This window comes from Enoplosus armatus, chromosome 12 (genome assembly GCF_043641665.1).
Source record: "Enoplosus armatus isolate fEnoArm2 chromosome 12, fEnoArm2.hap1, whole genome shotgun sequence".
Classification (NCBI taxonomy): domain Eukaryota; kingdom Metazoa; phylum Chordata; class Actinopteri; order Centrarchiformes; family Enoplosidae; genus Enoplosus; species Enoplosus armatus.
In genome coordinates, this window is record NC_092191.1 from 2,979,042 (window position 1) to 2,995,344 (window position 16,303).

Sequence of the window (16,303 nt, forward strand, 5' to 3'; positions counted from 1 at the left end):
TCTATAATATTACACCATTACAGCCGCTGTAGCCTTCTCTGCACTTTGTGATACTGACTTGATTCTGTGAAATATACATTTCTAGCTAATGTCAAGTTCATCAAATCTGAAATCAACACTTAATGCACATTTCTACACCTTTTCAAAATTAAAGCAATCATAAACTGAATCTGGCTGGCTTATTAAAATATCAAACCCTTACATGCTACAGATTCCAGGAGCTGAACTGCTTACTAACCACATCTTCCTCTTCTTCCTGTCTGTCTCCATCAGAGATCGCTCAGGTGATCGCCCCCTACAGTGCTACCGGAGCAGAGCAGCTGACATTAGCTCCAGGACAGCTCATCCTCATCAGAAAAAAGAACCCCGGGGGCTGGTGGGAGGGTGAGCTCCAGGTACACAAGCACAAACTCTAATAGATGCGAACAAATGTTTATTATGAGGCATAATGTGAGGACATGCAGACTCTGATCTGGTTTCAGTTTATGACTAATAACATGCTGTGTTCTGATTGGTTCAGGCCCGGGGGAAAAAGCGCCAGATAGGTTGGTTTCCGGCCAACTATGTGAAGCTGCTCAGTCCCAGCACCAGCAAGACGACGCCCACAGAGCCCACCCCTCCTAAACTGGCTCCTGCCAGCACAGGTACATTCACAAATGAATACACAAACATGTACATACATGCTATACCGTGCTTTGTGGGAAACTTGTGGTCCATAAATGAAATGAAATGTGTTGTCTTTTAAGGAGTTACTTTGATAAAACATTCGGTTCCTAAAATATATACATAGCCACCTATGTTGATTAAGAAAAACAACAGAAAAACAACAGATAAACAACAAATACAAGCTTTATAGGTTCAGAGATGAGAGAATACACCTGCGCTATCTGTGTGAGGCCAACATGAATCTCTTGTGTATAGATTAAAAGATATCTGGACACGGGAAAAGGAAACTATCAAGTTCGTAATAAAAGAGGAAATTGTGTCTGTGACTGCCACATGTGACCTTAAAGCTGAGAGCGTTGACATCCTGTCCCTCATGTGTCTCTGGTCCTGAAGCGGTGTGTCAGGTGATCGGCATGTACGACTACGTGGCCCAGAACGATGACGAGCTGGCCTTTTTGAAGGGTCAGGTGATCACAGTGCTCAACAAGGACGACTGTGATTGGTGGAAAGGAGAGCTCAATGGGAGGGAGGGTCTCTTTCCCAGCAACTACGTCAAACTCACCACGGATACTGACCCGAGCACGCAGTGTGAGTACTCGCTAACACACACACACACACACAATCTCACGTGAATCACAGAACACATACACAGTATACTAAAATCAACATATTAACACACTCTCAATGTGAATACAAAGTAGTGTAACACTCACACACAGTCACACTTACCCAGTGAAACACTCTCTCTCTCCCTCACACACACACACACACACACACACACACACACACCCCAGAGCCAGATGTGGAGATGCTGTCCCTCTCTCAGTGTTTGACCCCAGATTGGTTTGACCTTTGACCTTTCACCTTGACACTCCTTTGGGCCTCTTTGATAATCCCCCAGTCATGCAACACCTCTGGGTGGTGTTTGTGTGTGTTTGTATGGTGTGTATGTGCATGCATGTGTGTGTATATTTGCGCGCATTAGTGTAAAAGTGTTTTCCCGTCTTCCTGCATGTGTCCCTTCAGCATGATCCACCATAGACTTAGAGTCTCTAGAGCTGAGCACAGAGACACTGGCAGTAAACCTGGACTGAACACAGTACTTTAACTAGTCGAACAGCAGACTTGTGGGTATTTTTAGCACTACTGAGACAAAACGTGTCTTTGTAAAATAAAAAGAATGATGAAAACACATTAATTATAAGATTCTAATTCAGACATATGAGCAACGAGCGCCCTCAAATACTGTGGTGTTGGGTGATAATCCAATACTATCATTTCAGTGGAATCAAGTCCTTGTTTTACTAAATGATTAAAGGCTAATCCTAATGAAGAGTCATTTCTTGTTTTACATGAAGATGGTGTGAAGATTTTGATATAATCCATGAAATTGGAATATATCCGTCGATAAAGGAAAAATATTCTAATAAATATTGTTATATAGATTTCAGCCTCACCGCCCAGCCGGCCAAATGATCGCTACATATACAAATATTTGGATTTCTTTAGTTAGTTGGCACAATAACTGTCTGCAGATAGCAGCTCTGTCACGCTGCCTGCATATGTCTTGCTCGCTCTAGATCCTCTATTTCTATGCTAGGTTAGACCACACCTCCACACTCTCTGTCTTGCTGCACGCTCCACCCACCTAGCACCCGATTGGTTGTTGTTGTTGTTGTTGTTGTTGTTTTGTTTAGTTGTTTTTGTTGATGTTGTTGTTGTCGTCCTCTCTCTAGGATCATATCATTACCCAGAATCCCCCTCTCCTCAAAGCCCTCAAAGAGACCCACTAGGCCACTCAACCAATGGGACAACAGCAAGAGGTCACATGACCCGGAAATGGCGACTCTCCACCAATAGAAGCCAGAGAGAGAGAGAGAGACAGACAAACAGACAGACAGACAGACTGTAACGTTTAAACGCCCAGTGGTGGCGAGAACTCTGTCTATGCATGGCTCTGACTGAACTCGGCCAAACTCTGTTTATCTAAGGCTCTGGCTCCAAACAGCACTGTTCAACAGGAGGGAGATCAATAGTCAGACTCCTCTCCTCGCGAACTTTCTCCTTCTCTTCTCCTCCATCTTTCCTTGTTCTTCTTCTCTTTCTGTTTTTATCAGTCGGACGGTGTTTTAGATGAGGAGGGAAGGAGGAGAGGAGAGGAGGAGATTGAAGGAGAGCGAAAGAGGAGTTGAGACTATTGAGCTCCTTTCTCCCAGATTGGACTGATGAACATGTTTTGACTGGATCACAGTGACTGTATACACACACACACACTCACACACTCACACACATTAACATGTATCATACACACAGCCCTATCCTAGCGTGGTGAAGTGGATAGTGGGTCATTTTGTGGCTTTATGGGAGACTCTGTCATTAGAATCAGTAGCTCAGCTCATCCCCCTCCCTCCTGTTTTATTATTATTTTTATTTTTTTAACCCGGCTCCCGTTGGTTCAGCGGCTTCATTCACCTGTCAGTCAAAAGCGCTGGCTCCACCCCGACCCCTCACTAACCCCTCCCCTCCCACAGCTTCACAGAAAGACCCACTATCTGCTGGAGGACAAGTCTCAATGTTAAAGTCTCCTCTCCTCTCGTCACCTTTCTTCACCTCTTCTCTCCTCAATGCCAAAGACTCCTCCCTCCTCCTCCCCATCCTGCTTCCATGCCTCTTCTTCCCTTTTTTTTTTTTACCCCCCTCGAAAGGAGATGAAGTAATGGAGAGGAGAGGAAATGAGGCAGTATTGAGATGCGTCCCACATGAGTTGAGTGCTAAGTTTCAACCCAGAAAGGCAGCTCCCTTCTATGGTTTTCCAGTTAGTCTTTCTCTGCTAGGCAAGGAGGCATAGAAGGGAGCGAGCAGCTGGAATGGGACTCAGCCCGTAGCTCAGGGCAAAGAAAGCCATGCTGTAACTGCTTAGCATACTAGCTAACCAAATTACATGCACACACACAAATGCAACGTGGTACAGAGAGTTTGGAGTATGCACATGACCTGAAACAGTGTGAACAAACTGCACACACACACACACACACACACACACACACACTCAGACACAGTGGTAATGTTTTTATCTGTAGTAGTTTAACATTCTGAATATGTATTAACTTTAAAGGATCCGTTTTATGTTCTGTTGTTATTTTTGTTTACATGTTTTATTGTTTTGTCTGTTGCTATGATGATGAGAGGCTGTCACACTGTTGAGGGCTAGATCAGGACATGACACGAGAGATTTGGTACTAAATGTGTAGGGGTGGAACGATTTGTCATAAAAAAAGAACCTGCTCATGGCCGTTGTCAGATCTTTGAATCATTCCAGTTTAAAGAGTAGTTTGACATTTTGGGATATTCACTCATTTGCTTTCTTTCAGAGAGTTAATGGCAATATAAACACCACTCTCATGTCTGTCAGTGAAGTGTGAAGCTAGAGCCATTAGGTGATTAGATTAGCTTAGCTTAGCTTAGCACAAAACTGGAAGCACTTGGAAACAGCTTGTCTGGCTCTGTCCAGAGGTCAAAATACACCTGAAATGCCTCTAAAGCCAGCTTATAACTTTTTTACATTTCTGTTTGTGTACGGATAAAAACAAATAAAATCCAACATGTTAATTAGAGAGGTGCTGGTTTGTGTATTTTGGCAGAGCCAAGTGAGCCGTTAACCCCCTTCTTCCAGTTTGCATGCTATGCTAAACTAATTGACTTCAGGCTCTAGCTTCATATTTAACAGACAAACATGAGAGGGTTATTGATCTTCTCACACTCAATAAAAAACAAAAAGCAAATAAGCAGAGTTCCCAGAAAGACAAACTGTTCCTTTAAGTAGCTCAGCTGTTTTTAGTTGTGGCTCAATTTCACAAACTAGTGATATTTTTAAGTAATGTGAGCTTTACCTCCTTGAATTCTTCCACACTGTGATGCACCTTTTGAAAGTGTTTTAGCTTATTGTCACCAGACTTCATGCACAAAAAAGCTGATTTTAAGTTGGCTTTTTGCTTCCCCCTGCACTGCGAACCTACTGTACCAAACCATGCACAATCATTTCACCCCTACCAGATATTAAGGAAGGGACGGAGAACTGTGAAATTTTAAACTCGCACTAAAAACATCTCCACTGAGGCACAGGACTGAGAATATCCTGGCCCCGACTCTTGGGTTAGGAGGTGGGAAGAGACATCACTGACTGTAGCTGTTTACCACAACCAGCTGCATTTCTTTCAGTTCACAACTCTGATTTTGTAGCTGCAATTTTCTGTGCCTCCAATCAAACATTTAGCACAGTTTGTTCCTCACTAAATGTCGTTAGCTTTAGCTGCCGAATAGAAGAACCATGTTGTTACAGCGCTGAGTCCTTAAAACATCATATGTCATATTTTATCATATCGTATTACTGATGTAAAAGGTCTGTGTTGAGGGACAGAGACAGACTGGTAGAGGAACATTCATACAGACAGCTTAACCTCACTTTCAAATAATATATAAATATATATATACTGTACATTACCAGTGTAACCATGGTTTCCATTTACCACAACAACAGAACCCAGAACCGCCCTTCTATTTGTTCCCATAGCAACAGACTAGTATTATTGTGGTTGCCATATCAGATTTGTATTGTTTTTTGTTTATTTTTTTGTTTATCCAGATGACAGTATTGTGATTTTAATGTTTACCCTCAGAAACACAAACAAACGAATGAAAAGATTATTGAACTAAGCAACTTTTTATACATCAAGCAGTAGAGTTATTATTATACCTGCTTGGATCTCATTGGCTCCTCAGTGTGTCAGTATTGGAGGTGAAGGTCTCTGATTGGGTGATGAGTCAAAGACCATCGGCTCTTAAACAAACTGAGGCTGGAGGTCCAAACTGGGTCACTGGGCCCGTTTGTTTTGGGTCCCCACAGGACAGAAATATGAGCAGGTTTTTAACAGTTTGGTAACCGATGGTCGAGACTTCTCACGGTCAGAGGGAGTATTTTAGGTTAGAACAAAGACCCACGTAGACCAGAGCCACGCTCCACACCAACTGGGTCGATATCACACTTCCTAATCATGTACCTCTGCTTGTTACTACATGCTAACACTCCCTTCTGCAGCCGTTTTTTTGTCCCTATTAGCATTAAGTTGAAGTTTCATTCGGGGACCCACAGTGCTGCAGGTGGAAGCCAACTCTGCATTCAGAATGAATTCACGGAGCAGCCCAAGCTAGAAACTTTTAACATTTCTAACAGAACACACACACACTTTGCCCAACTCTGCTCAGAAGCATGGCTCTGGTCTAGTCCGGTTTGTTTAAAAAAAATAAAGGCTCTGTATGATCTATAGTTAATCTAATGGATGGTAATGGTTGAATATAAATAGCAACTCTGATGAATGGACGAATGGATTAACAGCCAGGCCAAATGTATTCAGACTGCACTTGGTGAGTGAGTGAGTGAGTGAGTGAGTGAAAACAAAGCATGACTGAGCAATTTTATGAACATGAATGGTCAGATGGATACACAAAGGAATGAAGGGGATACTTGAATGAATGAATGAAATGTACAGAATGTTAGCATAGCGTTGGTAGTAAAAATGTCCTGAGGTTTTATTGGTGGAGATTTTGATGAAGCGGTGAATCTGACTGGTCCTGATGATTAAACGCTCTGAGACAGACTGCAGTCGACTGGCCTCGTTACTCTCTCTCACACACACTCTCACACACACACACACACACACACACACACACACACACACACACACACACACACACACACACACACACACACACACACACACACACACACACACACACACACACACACACTGGCATTTATAAATAAAACACTGGATTTTACAGTTTTTATAAACAACAATTTCCCATAAATACATTTCTACACTACATTTTCACTTCATTATATATTACGTTTGTTAATCGTGAGTCATGTGACTTAAAGCTGCATTAATCAATTTATTAACATTGACTCAAATGACCACAGATAATGTAAAAGTGGTCGCTTGCAGTGACAAATGAGAGAAAATGATCTCCAACTCTGCAGCTGTTGTCAGCTAAAAAGGTGATTTTATAGTATATCAGCGTTGTGTCTCTTGTTCTTATGTGGCCATAAACAGATGAATGCAGCTTTAATATAAGCACAACTAAATCTCCCTTAAACATCTTAGTTTAATGAGTCTGTAGCTCATTTTAAAAGGTAATTACCTATAATATGATTATATTATTATCTTCGTAAATATTCATAAAGCTAAACCACACTGTTGGTGCGTTTAATGTTAATTGCAGTTGCACAACAATGTCCTGACAGTTTCTGCTGTCAAAGCAGAGGTCATGTTAGGAAGCGTCCTCGTTTAAGTGAACCGCTGTCGTAAACATAAGCTTTTAATAGACATTTCTCTTTAATCTCTACACATTTATACAGATGGTCTTGCGTACATATTTTGGACATCTGAGTGACAGAAATACACACATAATCACAGACTTACTTAATAAACCAAACAGACAAACTTGTGACTCAAACACTCCTGCACAGTGCCTCACTGTCAGTCCCACTGCCTGTTTATTGATTTCAGGTATGTATATTGTTGGTAATGTATTAATTCAAGTACAGTAGGTTCTTCTTCTTTTTTTTTTTTTTTTTTTTTACTCCTTCCATGTGTCAGGATGTTTGATTGACAGCTGTGTGTGTCTGTATGTGTGATGTTTGTATTTCAGGGTGCGCTGACCTCCACCTGCTGGACATGCTGAGTCCCATGGAGAGGAAGAGGCAGGGATACATCCACGAGCTGATCGTCACCGAGGAGAACTACGTCAACGATCTGCAGCTCGTCACAGAGGTAAACACACACATACAGTGTGAGAACTTCTGCTATACCGTATAAAACACGAAGAAATCTACTTTTAACGGTAGAGTCTGGCTTTCCTCTGCCACACATCATCAAGATTTGTATTAGTATAGATGTCGGTTGAAGGTTTTACTGTCGCTGTGTTGTTTCAGAAGCTTTTCCATTATGCCAAGAATTAAACTGAGCAGGAAACAATACATACTTTTAATTTGTGGCATGTAAATGGTCAAAGTGAAGACTGAAATTTGGCATGAAACGTAATGTATAGCTGACTTTATTTGGCTTGAAGAACTGATCATATTGATCATCATAGGACTTCAACACACAACAAAACAATCACATATGGTTACTGAAAAAGCTGTTTTAAATGTGGCCTCTCTTGTTCCCATTTTTTTTAACCAAACAGAAACCGTTTGAGTTCGAAAACAAAAGCTTTATGTGAGAGGGCGGCTTTAACTAAAGAGATGGACAACTGATGTCCCATTTGAAGTAGCTGATTTTCAACTAAAATGTGAAACGTGCGAGTGTGTGTGTGTGTGTGTGTGTGTGTGTGTGTGTGTGTGTGTGTGTGTGTGTATTACTAATACCTGGGTTTGGATTCGACTTTTCTGCATGTGTGTGTGTGTGTTTAGATCTTCCACAAACCTCTGCTGGAGTGTGAGCTGCTGACGGAGAAGGAAGTGGCCATGATCTTCGTCAACTGGAAGGAGCTCATCATGTGCAACATCAAACTGCTCAAGTAAAGAGAAATGCACTGAACACATAGAAGTGTTGCTTTTGACTTTTACAAGTCAAAGTGAATTTTAAAGATAACATTGGCCTGAACGCAGCTTTGCTTTGCAGAGTTCAGCTGCTTTGAATGATGCTTAAAGCTGGAAATTACACTTGTGTCCTAATTTTTCCCCACTGTCCAACCTGAAACAGAGATTTTTAAAATGTACATAAAAGCCATTGAGGTTTGGCACTGACATGTATCAGGTATCTTAGGAAAACATGGGATCTTTTGTAAGAATACATTTCCCGCTGCTTAGCCGTGGTCGGGTCACAGCGGACGTCCCCCTCCCAGCAACGATAACACGTTTTCCAAACTTTAAAATAAAATCCTCTCTTATGTGCATGTATGTATATATATGTTTTAACCATACTCGCTTTTTGTAACTCTGTTAAAAGTAAAAGTTGTAAAAGTACACAAAATGAGTACCTGAAGTAAAAGTACTCATTATGCAGAATATTATGTACTATATCATTGGATTATCATTAGTATAGTAAGCATCACTAATGTTGCAGCTGGTGACGGTGGAGCTAATTTCAAATACTTTAAATGCTGCTGAGTATCTTAATCTATAATAATACATCTGAATGAATGAGTTGATTCATATTTAAATCTAAAGTAACTAATGTTGTGGAGTAAATAGTATAATATCGGCTTCAGTAGAAGCTAAAAATGGATTTAAATGGAAATATTCACGTAAAGTACCTCAAAACTGTACTTGGTTACAGTACTTGAGTAAATGTCCTCCACTGACATACAGCACCAGGCAGGTGTAATAGTTTTTTCCTGTAATGACGCAGCAGAGCAAACTTCCCCCCCGCAGGGCTCTGAGAGTGAGGAAGAAGATGTCAGGTGATCGGATGCCGGTGAAGATGATCGGTGACATCCTGACCAACCAGCTGCCTCACATGCAGCCGTACATCAGGTTCCGTCCGCCATCTTTTAATCCCGTCTTTAATCAGTCAGGAGGTCAGTGGAGTTTGATTTGAATGTTAAATGTTTTCTAATTCTGCGTTCAGATTCTGTTCGTGTCAGCTGAACGGGGCCACGCTGATTCAGCAGAAAACTGACGACAACCCTGAGATCAAGGACTTCCTGAAGGTACAAAACACACACACACACACACACACACACACCTTGTGTTTAACCTGGCAGCATTTAACTTTTCTCTTATTTCACAGCATTGGGAACTGAGGATCATCTCTAAATAATCTAATATGATTATAAACAGATCTATTAATCAAGCATTCAGCATTAAGTAGCTGCAGCTCTGCATCACTGTCAAATATATAAACATCCTTTAACGTTAGACATTTTGTAGCTCTCATTTTAACCAGTAAAACAGTCTGAAAAGCGCTGATGAGTTTTTCTAATGCTGTCTCTGTGTCCCTGTCTCAGAGGTTAGCCATGGACCCCAGGTGTAAGGGAATGCCTCTGTCCAGCTTCCTGCTCAAACCCATGCAGAGAGTCACACGCTACCCGCTCATCATCAAGAACGTACGTACGACACACAAACACGTCTGTAAATCGCCAACGCTCTTTGGATTCCTCCTCTCTCATTTGTTCTGTCTATCGTTATTGATTGTAGATCTTAGAAAATACTCCGGAGTCTCACCCGGACCACAGCCACCTGAAAGCTGCGCTGGAGAAAGCAGAGGAGCTGTGCTCACAGGTGAGAACAACCAGCCGTTACAACCGTACACCTCGTTCTTTATCGTGTTAACTCATATCTAATTAAGAGTATAGCCTCTTAGTAATGTTCATTACACAAGAAATGTAATGTTTTAAAGGAAATATAAACGGTTTATCTGCAGTTGGACGTCTCAGCTGTCTGTTTCCATCAATCAGGTCCATGCTATTGTTAGCATGCTAACACGCTAGTATTTACCATTTAGCATGTTAGTTTTTTAGCTTGTCAACATGCTAATTAATGATGGCATGTTAGGTCTTGTAGGCTCTGATTCTTTTTGGTAACATTAGGAGTCTAATCTGTAATATTGCATGTATTTAAGTTAGTTAGTTATCTTCATCATTAGTCTCAACAAACTACAAGTTTATACGTTTTCTTTATACCCAAGGCTTTTCATATTCTCTTCCAAACGAATTCAGTCCTTCATTCATATGCTGCTCGACAGGATACACATATTGTTCATCGTCTTTGTTTACTTTGAAAAACATCTTAAACATTGGTAACTTCACAGTTGCAGTGTTGACTGGATGACGAGAACGAGAAATATTTTTTGTACATTTTCTTCTTCCTTTTCTTTCTTCTTATTTTCTTTATGTTATTTCATCTTTCTATCCCTTATTATGTTTGTTCAGTGCAATTTGGTTTGTTTTGCCTACCTGTTAGATGATGTCTTTGCACAAACTTTAGCTTCCTGCCTCCTGCACCAGCTCTTGTTTACTTTGGATTCATGTATGTCTGAGTATATTTAGGTAAAAGTCTGTTTGTGTATATCTGTATGTCTTTGTGCACACAGCATCTGTTTTTGTATTTTTTCTTAATGTGCAAACAAATGAATAATTAAAGTAAACACCCACACAGCCAACTGGAAACTGACTGAATGTGCGTGTGTGTTTTAAGGTGAACGAGGGCGTCAGGGAGAAGGAAAACTCAGATCGTCTGGAGTGGATTCAGGCTCACGTCCAGTGTGAAGGCCTGTCTGAGGTAACTGCAACACACTGAAAACATAGATATAACCACACGTCTCCGGTTGTTTACACAGTTCAATGATGAACAAACACATGGTCCCGTGCCATGACTTCCTCACATCTACATACGTTCTGCTGTACAAACTTCAACATAATAAAACGTGAAAAATGCAGAAACCAGCAGGGATTTATATTTTTTATAAACTGACTAAACTATGAATTGGTCTAAAAAGAATCACTTTTCCCTCTCTGTCCCTCAGCAACTGGTGTTTAACTCCGTCACCAACTGTCTGGGTCCCAGGAAGTTCCTCCACAGCGGGAAGTTGTTTAAAGCCAAGAGCAGCAAGGAGCTCTACGGCTTCCTGTTCAATGACTTCCTGCTGCTGACGCAGGTGAGCCTGCCGTTCCTCTGGCTGCTTCAGTGACTGTGTATGTGTTTCTCCCTGTTTCTAAATCTTCCTCTTGGGCCCTCTGACAGGTGACCAAACCTCTGGGCTCGTCAGGCTCGGACAAAGTCTTCTCCTCAAAAACGCACCTGCAGTACCGCATGTACAAGACGGTGAGAACATGCTGATCCTTAACTCCCAAAGTAAATTTAATTTCAGGAACTTGGCACTTGGTTAATATGCGTTTAAAATGTATTAGAATAATAAATAAATAGAAATAGACATACAGCTAAAAACAAGGACAACAAAGTAGGAAAACATAAACATGAACTATAATGTACATACAAATAGATGCATATATAAATATATATACAAAGCAACAATGAACAAAAACAAAATGTCTGTGTAATGTGTAAACAAGAATACAACGAGTGCTAGAATAAATTGAATGAATTGAACATTTTCTCTCTCATCCTGTCGGTTGTACTGAACAAATTTAATTGTAATGCTGCTCTGCAGTAAATTTCTACATTATTCGTCATAATTTCGATGTATTGCTTCAAAACCTGCAATGGCACTATTCAGTCAACTTAATAAATTGTCTGTAAAGCTCTGAAAACATCTCTTTGGTTTTCGGAGACCTGCAGATATTGTAGCTTGTTGAGGCACTGCATTAGAAGTGACGTTTATTTTAAAAAGACAGACAGTAGATGTATCTGAACCCTCTACATGACTCACACTAACTCATAATAACTGAGCTTTCTTCCCTCTTTCAGCCAATCTTCCTAAACGAAGTGTTGGTGAAGCTGCCGACGGACCCGTCAGGAGACGAGCCTCTGTTCCACATCTCTCACATAGACAGAGTTTACACCCTCAGAGCTGAGAGCATCAACGAAAGGTAAAATAAACAGGTTTTTTAAAACTTATTTCTTAGTTTTGGCCATTTGCGATGAATTTTTTCTCTGAAAAGCATGAGTTTTGTGTGTGTGTGTGTGTTCATGCAGGACGGCGTGGGTTCAGAAAATTAAGGCAGCTTCAGAACTCTTCATTGAGACAGAGAAGAAGAAGAGGGAGAAGGCGTATCTAGGTACCTCTCCTTTTCTTTCCTCCATTCTGAATGTTTGCGTAAAGGCAACAGAACAAACTGATTTTCTTAATGATACTCCATGAAACTAATTTCTCTGTGCCTCTTTGTCTCAGTGCGTTCTCAGAGGGCTACAGGTATTGGTAGACTGATGGTCAACATCGTGGAGGGAATCGAGCTCAAACCCTGTCGCTCACATGGTACGAATACACTCCTCATACTGAGAAATGAGAACAGGTTGACACTTTGAATTTCAGTTATTTCATTATATACAGTCTCTATCTTTACTGAAGAAAACAAGGAAAGTGGCTAATTAGCACTGAACCCATTCTACATAATTTGGTCCGAACTAAATCGTCTAACTTTTCCTGCGTCTGTATGTAGCAGAAAGGGTTAGGGGTTATATAAGCTGTCATCCGCGGTAGATAATAAACACCTGTTGTGTCTGCATTTCCAGGAAAAAGTAACCCATACTGTGAGGTGACGATGGGTTCGCAGTGCCATATCACAAAGACATTACAGGTATGAATGTAGTTACCACGTATGTGTTTTATTAACACTGTTACATTATTGATTATTATTGATGAGATTAAGAGACGTTTGCAACAGTTTATTATTGTTTCTCATCCTCCTTTAGAGACTAATAAGAGAAAAAATGGCGGATGGGAATTCTCCTCATGGTTTCAGTCAAGGCTGCTGTGGCCAATAACATTAAGCCAATTAACCAGAATTCTTAGTTTGACATTTTATTTTTTAAAGTTTTAAGATAGATGCTGATCAGGCTTCATAATTTAAACTATTTTTAAAAAAATCTACGGATGGACTGACAGTTCAATCGTTGTTTTTATCTTTAACCAACAAGTGAGCTGAGCTGATGATGCATCTATTGGCTGTTTGTTTTATTAGTGAGAATGAAGATGTGTCTGTAAATAACTTTAATATGTGAATCAGATCATTCATTTTGCTGCGCTTTTCTCTTCCTGCTCTGTCTTTGCAGGACACGTTGAATCCGAAGTGGAACTCCAATTGTCAGTTTTTTATAAAGGACCTGGAACAGGACGTCCTCTGTGTCACTGTGTTCGAACGAGACCAGTTCTCACCTGACGGTCAGTAACAATCACATCGTGATTTCTAAGATGTTCTACGGGTTAATGGCTTTATTGTACATTTCCATCACACATTTTCTCTTTGGCTTTCTCCCCCCCAGACTTCCTGGGCAGGACGGAAATCCGGTTGGCTGAAATAAAGAAAGACCAGGGCTCTAAAGGACCAATCACGAAGCGGTTGCTGCTCCACGAGGTTCCCACAGGAGAGATCGTGGTCAGGTTGGACCTCCAGCTGTTTGAAGAACCCTAAAACCTGGACAGGACCGTACTGGACTGGAATGGACTGAAAAGGAACTAAGAGATATGATGTGGACCCAACAGTTGGGCTGGATTAGACTGAACCGGTCTGGATTCTCTTAGTTGGGTTTGGTTCAGTTTCGTAGTGCTTACAGGCTGTGTATGTTTAAGGAGGGCGGTACATTCAGCGATTATTTAACTGGACTGGCAATGTGAAAATCTCAGTCGTCTGATTTGAAGTATCGTAGACGGCAGGGGGCGATGTGACGAATTTCCCTCCTTCCAACCGGTTTTAACCAGTCGGCGCAGAGTAAAACCTTTTGAGTACTTTTAGTTGTTTTGCACCACAGTCGTTTCAGTGTAAACGGTAAATAAAGAGCAGTGTCACACTATATATCAGTTTTCTGAGGTTAATATTCACTGAATATCTTAAACTCTTTAAATGAATATTACAGGCAAAAAAAATGTCTTACATACATTTTAAATGTAGTTTTAATGGTCTTAAGAATGCAGATCTGTACTGTGATGGGAGACTTTAAAGCCTTTAACAAGCAACTCTTATGGTGGACTTCTGTCCAAGGCCTGTTTCTATTTCACTCCAGTTAGTCCAGTCTACTTCTGACCTCCTTCAGTCCGGTCCACTTCAGTATTTTGTTTAATCGGGTTCAGTCTAATCCAGTCCAGCCCTCTTGGAGATCAGCCGGGTCTTTACTGTTTCCTCTTCCTCTGCTTCATCAGACCGTCTCACAGACACTCCAGTGACAATCCCAGCCCTCCTTCTTAGTCCCAACAAACCCAAACCCGTGTGTGTGTGTGTGTGTGTGTGTGTGTGTGTGTGTGTGTGTGTGTGTGTGACAGACGGCCGGTGTGAATGACTGTGTGTGTGTGTGTGTGTGTGTGTGTTAAGGTGGACAGGCTAATTAAAGGTACGGTACATCAGGATACATTTTCTTTCATTTTTTTTACGTCTTAATCTTACAACTCTCTCAGAGTCTTGAGATCAACTCTTCAGGCTTTCGGCTTTGAAGTACTGCATGTAAAAGGGAGCTTGCTTGATTTTTAGTCTGTTTTGGACCGTCACTGGATACTTGCCACATTATCTCAGAATGTGCTAAATATGTACAGATTTAATGAGAAATGCTAACGATGCTAATAAGCTGAAAATATAGACAGATTTTACTCCAATATATGACAAGTGTCCAGTGTAAATAAACATGTCAAGACGTGTATCAATTATAATAATGCTGATAGTAATGTGGCTGAAGCATAGGCACCCAGGACTGTCACAGTGTGACAGCTAATTTAAATTGAGGTACTGTAAAGAAGAATGTCTTAATTTTTTATTTTTTTTATGTTGGATGCACACGGGGGTCATAGTTTTAGGTGATTTGTGTCACACATCTGACCTCTGTTGTTATGTTGCTGTTGTGTGGAGCTGTCACAGCGGCCGTCACTATGCAGGGGAGGAAAACCCTGAAAGAGTCAGGGGGCCTGGAGCTGGATAGGGTACCCCTTGAACATGTTAAGTACTACAGACATGTATTTTATAGGAACAGCCTTTTAGATCCACACTCTGACTTTGAGGAAGCTCAGTGTAGAAATAATGTTACTGTGCGTCGGCACTCCCAGCACTTTTAAAACACACACTATCGCTGATATTAGAGCAGGACACGATTCGACTGATGTCGCGCAATGGCCATGTTGAATAGTCAGAGTAGGAAATTTGATTTAAAGCATGAAACTGGTGTTATTCTTTATTTTTCTTATAATCAACAAATCCTATTAAAGACCAAAACTAACAATTTGTCACTACTTTTCAACTTCTCTCTGTGGCAGTCTGTGGTTCCTACTGAAGAGATAAATCTTTTAAAATGGCTCATGTATATTTAGTTTCTTTCTTTTTAATGGCTCTGTAATTTTCTAAAAAAAACAAAACAAAACAGGGCATTGTAATTTTGAGCAAACATTACTAAAACAGGAGGAAATAGTGCATTTGTTGGGGACTATTTTCAGTGGTGGATTAATCCACATTTAGCGCTTTAGTGAGTATTTGGGGCAGCAGGACGGTGTGTGTGGTAATGAAGGTCACCCAGTGCAACAGTGGACAACAATGGAGCAGAGGAATGAAATATACAGGCTTTAAATACACAGACAGTACTTAGTGGGATCAAGTCATGGTTGGTTTGGGTATTTTTGTGGGATTTGTTGAGAATAAGAAAATATAGAATATCATCCACCATATCCTTTAAAGCTAGTTTTTGCTTCAGCACATAAAACAGTTGTCATATTAACTAGCAATTTTGAGAACATCAGCTACAATGACTGCTAGGAAATTGGCTAGCTAGTTAGCTATAGCCTAGCCAGCTTACTATAGGTCCAAATATTTGACGTCATTAAAATGTAAAGTAATTCTTCCTCCAGTTTCTAAGATCCTATTGTGTCGTATTTGTTTAATATTTAAAAAATAATCAATGTGTATAAAGCCTTCATAGCTGCTGTGTACTTCTGGTGCCTTCACATGCGGTTGTGTTAGCTTGTTCATGAGAAGGTGCCAATTT

General features: G+C 40.7%; 1 protein-coding gene across 1 annotated transcript in view; it reads left to right on the plus strand.

The window, feature by feature from the left end:
* Nucleotides 1-13,758, plus strand: part of itsn1 (intersectin 1 (SH3 domain protein)) — a 38,312-nt gene extending 24,554 nt beyond the window's left edge. The window contains exons 29-46 of the mRNA XM_070916638.1: nt 274-395; nt 521-644; nt 1,060-1,254; nt 7,375-7,496; nt 8,138-8,244; nt 9,101-9,202; nt 9,297-9,378; nt 9,676-9,774; nt 9,866-9,949; nt 10,865-10,948; nt 11,193-11,324; nt 11,411-11,491; nt 12,095-12,216; nt 12,323-12,405; nt 12,519-12,602; nt 12,860-12,924; nt 13,400-13,508; nt 13,610-13,758. Coding sequence (XP_070772739.1) covers nt 274-395; nt 521-644; nt 1,060-1,254; nt 7,375-7,496; nt 8,138-8,244; nt 9,101-9,202; nt 9,297-9,378; nt 9,676-9,774; nt 9,866-9,949; nt 10,865-10,948; nt 11,193-11,324; nt 11,411-11,491; nt 12,095-12,216; nt 12,323-12,405; nt 12,519-12,602; nt 12,860-12,924; nt 13,400-13,508; nt 13,610-13,758 — 1,946 coding nt within the window. The remainder of the gene's footprint in view (nt 1-273; nt 396-520; nt 645-1,059; nt 1,255-7,374; nt 7,497-8,137; nt 8,245-9,100; nt 9,203-9,296; nt 9,379-9,675; nt 9,775-9,865; nt 9,950-10,864; nt 10,949-11,192; nt 11,325-11,410; nt 11,492-12,094; nt 12,217-12,322; nt 12,406-12,518; nt 12,603-12,859; nt 12,925-13,399; nt 13,509-13,609) is intronic.
* The last annotated feature ends 2,545 nt before the right edge of the window (nt 13,759-16,303 follow it).